Below are 10206 nucleotides of genomic sequence, written 5' to 3'. Positions count from 1 at the left end.
TATATATATATATTTGAAGGCTATCTGCTTAGTGATAATATCCCACAGTGTTAATGCTTTAAAAACATGTCTAGGTATGTAGATTGTAAATCTAAATGCACATATAGGGCAGGCATATTTACCTATTAGTATTACATAAACAAACTTTGCTTCCTACTTAATAGCACTGCTTCACCTCTCTCCTCTCTTAACCATCTGCAGACCAGCCACTGTATATACTCTATATAGCCGGTCTGCTGCCCCATTGTTCCGGGAGGACATACCATTACGTCCTCCCGTGAATGCCTGTATGCATGTGGCCACAACCGCTGCTCCTGCTGTCATTAGACAGTGGAGAGGCACGGCTTTAGACACAGAGCCAGTCATACCTCTATGTGAGCGCTCTCATTTTTTATCACACCGATCACATGGCAATGTGTACATTGCCAAGTCCTCCTCTTCCTCTTACATCAGAGGCAGGGGAGAGTAAAGCGAGTCATGAATGAATGAGTCATCGATGTATTACTTCCTAGTGAAAACAAGCTGCAGCAGAGGCAAAAAGAATAAATAAGTTCAAATCATTTAACCATTTTAACCCCCCCCCCCCCCCCCCCCGTTTAGGTTAGATCCATTCTATCTATGCTCTTCCTGTATATTAACACTTTAACCTCCCATAGTCTGCACATCTATACATTAACCCCCTCCCAGTGTATGTGACCTGTGCATTAACACCTTCACCTCCGCCTCCCTCTGTCTATTACCTATATATTTAAAGTATCTTTTACACTATTACAAAGCTCCATGTGTTAATCCGCTCAATACCAGCATGTTTCTCCATTTACAAAAAATTGCGGCAAAAAATTAGATCACCTTGAAGTGAATCCGCGCAACAGAAATGTAAACAGCAATAAAGGCATTAGTAGAGTGGAGAAGGGTTAGAACCTTTGTGTTGCTGTCTGTGTCCTTGCTAGCATGTGGGCCACTGGAACAGGAAGTTGTGTTTAGTCTCCTCCACATACACACACACACAGAAATAAAAACCTAAAAGAGGTTCTAAACTCTAAACATTCTATCCAAAACCGAACCCTTTGACTGGGGAGGCAGAACAGCCACACACCGATGAGATCACTCCATAAAACAAACTTTATTTGCCTCCAGCCATGCCGCACAGTCCCTCTGTTTCACAAACACTAACATGTTTCACCCTTATCCGGGCTAATCATACAGATATCTCTACAATTAAGCCAGAGGGATTAAAAGATTGATTGACTGGCCTTAAACATTGAGGTATCTCTACAATTAAGCCCAATCAGGGTGTTTTATACGGTATCTAATCAATGCGCAGCTGTTTGGGTGTTTCAGTAGTCTAAGTCAGCGTTTCCTAACCTTTTTTCAGTCACAGCACCCTTTTAAAGTATGCAAAACCTCCAGGCACCCCAGTCTAAAATGTAAAAAACGACAGCCTAGCAGAGGGTGGGAGGCAGAGCAAGCCTGAACACAGGTAAATGTGTATTCTATTCTGAATGGATCCCACCCTCCTTGGAGTAAAGTCATTCTTTACCATGGTGCTGGCGGCTGGCCAGCCTGCACCATGGAGAGACATGACGCTGTGTGAAATTTTCAAGGCACCCCTGAGGAAGCCAGAAGGCCCCCTATGGTGCCACAGCACTCTGGTTGAGGAAGACTGGTCAACTGGTCTAAATTGCGGATCGAAGACGTGCTCCTTTGATGGGCACCCGATAGCTGTCTCTGCTCTTCAAAAAAAATGAACTCCGAGACAGAGTGGTGTTTTTTCTTTCCTCATTTCCAGTGTATTTGCTTACACAAAATTGGGTTATGGAAGTCAGAATAGCTTTGCCTCATTCACTGAACTAAGATGAAACCCCTACAAAGTGCAAATTCTCTTACAAATTGAACAGCCTCTTTGCCTTTAATAAATCAACCCCAAATGTTTCAGCTAGAGTTCTGCTGCATTCAGGGCAGGATTTACCACAAAGCCAACCAAGGTCCGGCCTCGGACAGCAGGGACAAGAGGGGAAGCAGGGATGTGGAGTTCCTATCTCCCGACGCCCGGGACATGCAGTTCCAAGCGCCGGGCGGGTAGTTGTTTTCTACATTCATGTCGCCGAGATCACTTGTATGCAGCCTGCAGGTCTGCCATTCTCCATTGGGGGAAGGGGGGGTTTGGTGGGTAAAAAAATTAGTTAATGTTGCAATTATAATTCAAAATACACACTTACTGGATATAGAAAACGCTTGGGGGGAAAAGAGAGATTTGACTAAGCAGAGGAAATAATTTGAAACTGTACAAACCATTACAGGTGAAAATGTTGAAAGGGAACAGAAAACCAGCTCTACTACATTGTCAGAGTGCTTGTATTACACTTAGTGGACTGAAGATAGTGGTTGAAGAACAACAGGGAGAAAGAATTCTACGCAGTAACCACAAAGCTGGTACTAAAGTATTGAAGTATTCGAGAACAAAAGGAAATCCGGCACTGTAGATGTCAGGTAGTACATCTCGTGGAATTATACGTATTACTGAGTTCTGGCCTAAATCCAGAAGGTGTGTCATACTGCATTCTATTGTGAGACTGTGACGTAATCTATCACATAGGTGTGTCCCCTACACTTTATAAATGCCGCTGATTTACAACTAGTAACACATGTGACAAACACAGCAACAGAAGACATCAGAAGAGGAAATCTCTGTCCTATACACAAGGTAGGCATTGATTTTATAAAATCCATACAAATGTTCAATTTTTAACCAATATTTCTGTGATTGATAAAACACAAACGAAATTATTTAGGAAGAAGAAATTAAGTGAGCAAGGTTGGGCAACCTAAAGCAAGCAGAGTTCCATTTTTTACCCTATTTGCACAGTGATGACATACACAGCACTTAAAAAAGCTTGCTTATAGGTAATTGACTACTGCCAAAAGTTGACTCTAGAGAGTCTGTGCAGTTGTGTGGCATACAAAGGTGTACAACTACATCAAGCACTATGTAGATATATTCATGTAGTTGCTATTGTAGTGGTGCTTAACATCTTGTATGCCTTTGACAGTGATAGGAATTTGTTTCAGTGACTGATGCAGTGGTACTTATCGTGTAGCATACCTTTGCCTGCTATAGGGTTTTATGTCACTACCTGATGCAGTGGAACTTATCGTGTCGCATACCTTTGCCTCCTATAGGATTTTATATCACTACCTGATGTAGTGGTACTTATCATGTAGCATACCTTTGCTTGCTATAGGATTTTATGTCACTACCTGATGCAGTGGTACTTATCGTGTAGCATACCCTTTGCCTGTCATAGGATTTCATATCAGTGCCTGATGTAGTGGTGCTTACTGTTTAGTATGCCTCTGCCTGTTATATAACTGCATGAACCCTCTACAGTGTGTTTTTGGCCAGGTCAGTCACCTACTAGCATGTTTTTAGACTGTGGTTATAAGCCGTAATCACCAAAAAGAAAACCTTTGCAAACAAGGAAAGAATAATATACAACCAGATTTGGAGAAATTTCAGAGCTACAAGGCAGCAAGTTAACTACTATGCTGCAGTTTTTTTTAGTCAGAATCCACATTGTGGATTGCCCTTAACTGCTTTTGATTGCCCTTATTGCTTTATTAAAGGGTCAGTTCACTTGTTCTGGACATATACCCATAGAATGAATTGGTCAAAAACTTGGGAGAAATTGCCTGAGCTTTCAGCATCAACCTCAGGTCAAGAGTCTCACTCTTCTTCTTTTCATCTCTTTGTAATGAATATTTTATTTGAAATAAACATTACAGAACTTGTCAAATGTGTCCATTAGCTACAATTATTCTGTAAAGTGAAGATGTAAGAAACATTCTTATAGTGTCATGTATTTAAATTAGAAAAAAAAGATAAAAAATGATTTATATTGAGTGATGATGTATGTATGTTCACCCCGTACTTCACATTTGGTGTATCCTGGTGGCATGAGTGAATATCCTTATATCTTGGCTACTCCAACAATTAAATGTTCCTGTAATAATGAATGACTCTGTTCCCATTGACCTGGGCATTTTGGGTGTTCCCATTCACCTTTGTATGTCCTGGCATTTCCTGTTATATTTGCCATGGCATAACTTATATCTTTAAACAATATATAAAATAAACTGCCTTTGCCGTAGTTCGAGTAGGAGAACTGAGACTTCTCTTTCTGCAATGAGAGTTGTGAACCTCCTTGCCCTGAAGGGGGAGAATGTTGGCAGATCTCAGCGCAGGAGTCTTTAAAATATGTGTTTGATGCTAGTAATGTTTATTTTTACTTTTACTTACTCCAGGAATACAGATAAGTCAGCATGAGGCTGAAGAGGATTGCTCTCCTGGGTGTGACCATCATATTGGTAACACATATTCTCACAGTGGATGGAAATAAGCAAAGAGAAGGGAAAAAGGACAAAGAAAAAGGTACAAACCAGAAGCAGAGAGGATCTAACAAAGAGGAGAAAAAGGAATCTCCCTCCAGCCCTGCAGAAAGGGGCAAAGGCTCCAAAGGGGGGAAAAGTTCTCTTCAAGGGAAATTTGTAAGCAAAGAGAAAGCAGATTGTGTTTGGTCTGTGTCTGGCACTGAGACTGTGGCTTTAAACATTGACTGTACTAAAGGGGACACTAAAATATCTTGCACATTTGGCGGGAATCCTTCAGCGTGCCCAACGTATGCCGCAAATGAAAAATCCTACTGGAAACAAATCACTCGAGCACTAAGAAAGCAGAAGAACATTTGCCAGGACCAAAAAGCTGTGCTGAAATCTAAGGAGTGCAAGAAAGGACCACCGGAGGCGCATTTGAGTTACATTGTTTCCAGTGTGCCAACAACTAGAACCAAGCATCACACGCAAGGACAACCTAAGCCAACACCCAAGCCTGACATTAACACAGAAAAGGACTGTGTGGAGGACCCAGATGTCCTTGAGAGGCAAAAAATGGCCAAAGAGTACTGTGGAGACTCATGGCATTCATTATGCTCCATCTTCTTCTCAATGGTGCAGAGTAAATCTTGCTAAACCTCTTTCTATCATGTAAAGCAATGTTTTAAATCTTATTTTTTTTAATGCTATATGCAGATGTATTTAAAATTCAACCAGACAGCTTGCAAAGAATTATGTTACACATTTTCAGAATTCTGTTTCTAATATGGATTCGGTAAAATGCCAGTAAACCAGAATTACAGATTGGTGTGCTATATGTAAGCTTCTAATAACAATGCATAACATAACACAACTCAATGCCTGATCAGCCATGGGGATCAGCTGCGAGTGGCAAAGCCTGAATACATCTATCACCCAAACAAAAGATGAAGAGGGGGTTTAGGCCAAACTACAGATTAGATGAGATCTATAATAAAAATGATTGTTCCATCTCGCAAACTGAACACCTACTTTGACGCATTTTGCCTTGTGGGCAAAATGGCTCTAAAATTAAACCTAATCACAGAGCAACATGCGTCAGGGGTGAAGCTGAGTTCGGCATAAGTTGTTCATTGCATGGAACAATACATTTTTTTTTTATTGAAGCTTTAGTCTTTATCTTTGACCCAGCTTTTTATCTTGTGTCCGGGTGAGTTTCTCTTTTTGAGGCTTCATCTAAACTTCTAATAACATCAACATGATTTTGTAGATGTTTGTGAACTGAATCAGCCATCAAATTCATCCATCCCTTAGGACTGCATTGGAAAGATTCAGTTGCTATATTGGAGTTTGACTGAGCAAGTTACATTCTCCGTAATAGAAAATAAAAATAATCTAACAGGTAGGGCAATACATCCTCATCATTCCTTGTACCAGGTGGAGTTGAATGGTCTTACCACCAGAGTCCCTCAGACATAAAATAATCTAGTTGGTCAATAAGTCATCCGGGTGGAGTGACCCTGTAATTTTTTTATTATAAAGTCCTGTCTTAAGAGAACATATGTATCTACACACAGCTGACTTCCTGCAGTCTTCCATTAATCAACCTGAACCAGCAGTTTGGAAAACAATAGTTTGCTCGTAGCTGCTCAGCAAAGGTTAACACAATGTTAATATCTCAAAGGATATTGTTACTGCTACTTACATACTGACAAAAAGTATGACGTTTACTATAAGGTCTATTACACAATGCAATATATTTTGTGTTTATTGGCTCTTAAGAAATAATGCCTTTGTAACATTCAGACTGGAAAAATCCAGTGCTCCTGATGATTTTTCAGTACTGTGTACTTTATAACATTTTATCTGTTACTGTTTCCATTAAATAGTTTTTTAATAAATAATGACGGCTGCTCTGTTTTTTCGTGTTCATTGAAAGTTGTTACCAAATTATAGCAGAGACACTTGTTCTGGTCTCACAAATGCTTATTGTTGCCTCTGTGAATGTAGATGTCCTTATCTTCTTTTAGATACAGTATTAGTCATTTATGCGTAGGTAACTATGTACATAAACTGCATGAATGACCTTTAAATCAATCTAATGTCGGAAAAACTTTGAGTTCCGCCTGTTAAAATACATTTTACAAAGTTTTAAAATTAAGAATAAACGGATACAGTGGATAATAAAGTGTATCATGATAGAGTGTATCGTGATCCTTATCATTCAAATATCTTTCAATGGAAAGTTAAATTCCCATATTTGAAATGGACGTTTCAGTAACTTTACAATGCTGCATGAATAAATTCCTGATCGTTCACAATATACAGCAACAGTATCATTTTTTTCAAATGCTCTATCTTTATTGATTAAAAAGCACTCTTCGAGCTCCAGATCAGTGACTTTACCTAAGCCTAGGCCTAAAAGATGACATCATCATTCTGCAGCAGGCTGCAAGGGCTTACAGTCTCTTCTGCCATATAAATACTGACAATCAGCAATTTTTTTGGTTGGAAGTATTACTTCCACTTTAAGAAGAAAAACGTGCAGAATTTTTATTAACTCTTGCTGGCTTGGTGGCCACTTTACAACACACACAGGAATCATGGGGAACAAAAGTAGCCACCCTCCAGAAGGAAGGACGGTGTCAGCACCAATTCAGAGATGATTTGAGTATCTACGGCCGAGTGATACACAAATAAGATACATTTTTGTTAATAGGATAATTGAATGCATTTTTAAGATTTAAAGTCAAAGAAAGTTTTTCCTCCCCCCAATGATAATTAAAGCACTTACCTTAAAAGAATGTCTCTTAATCTGATCTTCCTCTTCTTTCCTGTCCTTTTCATCTATCCCTCCAACGCTGCTGCGGGTCTACGATCCAGCGCTGACTCCTCTGTCCTTGCTGGCACTTCCTGTCCCACGGTGTCTGCATGCGGGTGCACGCGTCCACAGACTTACCTCGTGTCTCTCCTCGTCTCCCGGCCAAAAATGTGAACTGCGCATGCGCCTTCCTCAAGATGCTTTGCGGCCGCCCGAGAATTGTCACATTTTCGGACGGGAGCGCGCTGGGAAGACACAGGTAAGTATTGACCTCTTTTAAAACGGAGGCTTTAATGATACTTTAACTCCTGAGTTTAGTGTCACTTTAAGGCCTCACTCAGACCTCTCACTCAGTAACACAGGTTAAAGCGGGTGGAGCACATGGTAACACAATCTGTATTAAGGTATATTGGTATTAATTTACATTTTGAATTTGAATTTGAAATGAAATCTGCAATAGAGTGATGTGACACCCACATTACAATAATTTACTGAGCAACAAAACATTCTAAATACGGCATAAATAAATAAAGAAATCAGTGTCAGCCCCTACATTTGGCTTTATGAATTAGGCGGTTCACATATTTCCCAGAAGCCCTTGCTCCCTGATTTTTAGCCAATTTCCAGCTTTCTGTAATTGTCATTAGATTGCTTTTTGGCAGCAGTGCCATACATTCAATTACAGAAACTCAGAGGGAGCTCCATCCATAGGTGCATTGCTTACAGCTCCCTCGCATGCCCTGTAGAGGTGCCTGGACTGGAGTGACGTCACATTCTGACTCCCGGCACCGCTATAGTGCGCACAAGGGAGCTGTACAAGCAATGCACATATGGATGGAGCTCCATCACAGCACAGCAGCCCACACTGGACCCCAAGCTGAGTATCCACTCCAGTTCTCATAAGGTAGGGAGACTGTATGGACCTTAGAAAAAAGAAAGAAATATACTTTTTTTTTTTGCAGTGTGTACGAGTGTGTGAGATTGTGTCTGTGGTTGTCTGTCAGTGTTCACAGTGTTCTGTGAGTGTTGGCTCATTCACACTAGTACAGTGCGTTTATTGAACAGTCCTTAACGCACTGTACCACGCAATCGCACCTACTACGCGTTCTGGTGCGGGAGGTGCGTTGCCATTCATTTGAATTGTACCCTAAACGCACCTCCCGCCCATAGTTTGATCACCTGCACTGGAATACGCGTTACCACAATACCGTGCATTGCATTGCAGTGCAACTTGGGTCATGTCTTAATGACCAGGGATAAATGTGGGTCCTGAGGTTACACAGGTTGAGAACCACTGGCCTAGGTGATATACTCTCCCCAAAATTCTGAGCAGGCCAGCTGTCAAACACTCCCTACCAGACTGTCTTCTCCTCTGCAGCAGATTGGAATGTTCCTCAGCATCCTCACTTCAATACACAGTGTATAGGTGGGATGATTTACTGGACCTTAGACCGAGGAGGGAGAGAGACATTCCAGGGATCGGTCTAAGAAGAAGCTGGCTTGGGGCTTTGGGTGAGTAAATCTTTCTTTTTTTGTAACCTAGACACATAAGTTAACCTTTGTATTCGGGGGGACTCCCAGAGGGTGAGGCATGATGAGATAGGTAGTTTCATCACAGCTGGAGTGTCAAGGTTGCCTACCCCTGTCCTAGACCCTATACCTGTGCTTTGTATCTAACATTACTTAATGATTACTCTTCGAACAGAGCATTGGTTTGAAATTTTTCTTGCCCTCAGGGCTCGGTGCTGTGTTTACAAAAGTAATCACTCCAAGTTACACTTCATTGTTCTTCTGTTCTTCAGCGTATGAGTACAAGCATTAGAATTTTTTACTACTATCTCTATTAATTATTGCCCGCAAGGTTTGTACTCACGCTTTGCTCTTTAAGCATTCTTCTTTAAAATACAATGGCGTAGAACAGTCTCGGATGAATTCCTAAAAAAAGAATCTGTGACCAGGCAGAATTTACTTTGAGCATTAATAAGGTTGGTTTTTTTTGGGCAGGAAGTCGTGGTCGAAATGGTTTTATACAATCATACCTTATCTATTGCAAAGAAGTTGGTTTATCATTGTTATTAATGTCTTAGGTGAAGGTTTTCCTTTATCCAAGCCATGGAATTGCTAGTAGCAGCTAGGCTGCCCATACAGCTGGCGATCATCGGATGACATTTTTCGTCCAATGATCGAACCATTGTACGATTTTCGTACGGCTTCCCCATCCTGCCCTGATTATCGCAATAAAGCACGAAAGCACCAGGACGAATTGCGGTTAATGACCGCAGGTATTTTCGTCTTCTGCGCACGTGCAGTGTAGATTGCACGATCGACCAAAGTTTTCTAACCTGCTGGTTAGTCAAAGGTCGATCAAATGTACAATATTTGAGGTTGTACACTGCCCATCAACCTTACGAATATCGGACGAAAACGCGATCGCATACAAAAATCGGCCGATATTCGTAAGGTGTATGGGCACCTTTAGACACATTCAGCTGGACTTGTCCTGTTGAAGATGTTTCACCACTAAACCAAGTGGCTCCCAAGTTTTAATGAGATCATACACTAGCTTATAGCTACATAAGTAAAAGTGCGTAATGCACGCGCGTTGGTGCACGTTCACGCAACACGCCAAAAACATGCTTGTGGTACCATTACTTGTTAATAGCACCCCAAATGCGCACAAACCAGTGGTAACACGTGAAGCTCGTAGCTGAAAATGATGCATAGGCTTCTTTTGTTTCATGTTACTTACGGTACATATTCAGGGTGTGATATGAAACATGGTCAGATCGCAGCCCTCTAACCCCCCTCCTACCCTCCCCAGCCCCCCCTGCACTTACCTGAATTATGGGGTTCTTCTCCTTGCAGGCTTGTGTACATATTTTAAATTGGTGCCGCTGTGCGTGGCTCTGCCCATCCATTCACAGATCCTTTGACATCACAGCACTTGTAGTCCATTCATTCTTTCTCCCTGTTACCCTGGGTTCACACCTGGGCGTACGGAATATGCGTGTTTGCCG

The 10206-nt window shown here is 41.3% G+C and overlaps 1 protein-coding gene across 1 annotated transcript; it reads left to right on the top strand.

Moving 5' to 3' along the window:
* The first annotated feature begins 2641 nt into the window (after window positions 1-2641).
* Window positions 2642-5241, top strand: FGFBP1 (fibroblast growth factor binding protein 1). Its single transcript, XM_018571162.1, has 2 exons — window positions 2642-2704; window positions 4303-5241. The coding sequence occupies exon 2, from the start codon at window positions 4321-4323 to the stop codon at window positions 5023-5025; it is 705 nt and encodes a 234-aa protein (XP_018426664.1). The 5' UTR covers window positions 2642-2704; window positions 4303-4320; the 3' UTR covers window positions 5026-5241.
* The last annotated feature ends 4965 nt before the right edge of the window (window positions 5242-10206 follow it).

Source organism: Nanorana parkeri, unplaced genomic scaffold (assembly GCF_000935625.1).
Source record: "Nanorana parkeri isolate BGI_ZX_2015 unplaced genomic scaffold, ASM93562v1 scaffold1690, whole genome shotgun sequence".
In the NCBI taxonomy this organism is placed as follows: Eukaryota; Metazoa; Chordata; class Amphibia; order Anura; family Dicroglossidae; genus Nanorana; species Nanorana parkeri.
This window is presented reverse-complemented; position numbering and strand designations above follow the sequence as displayed.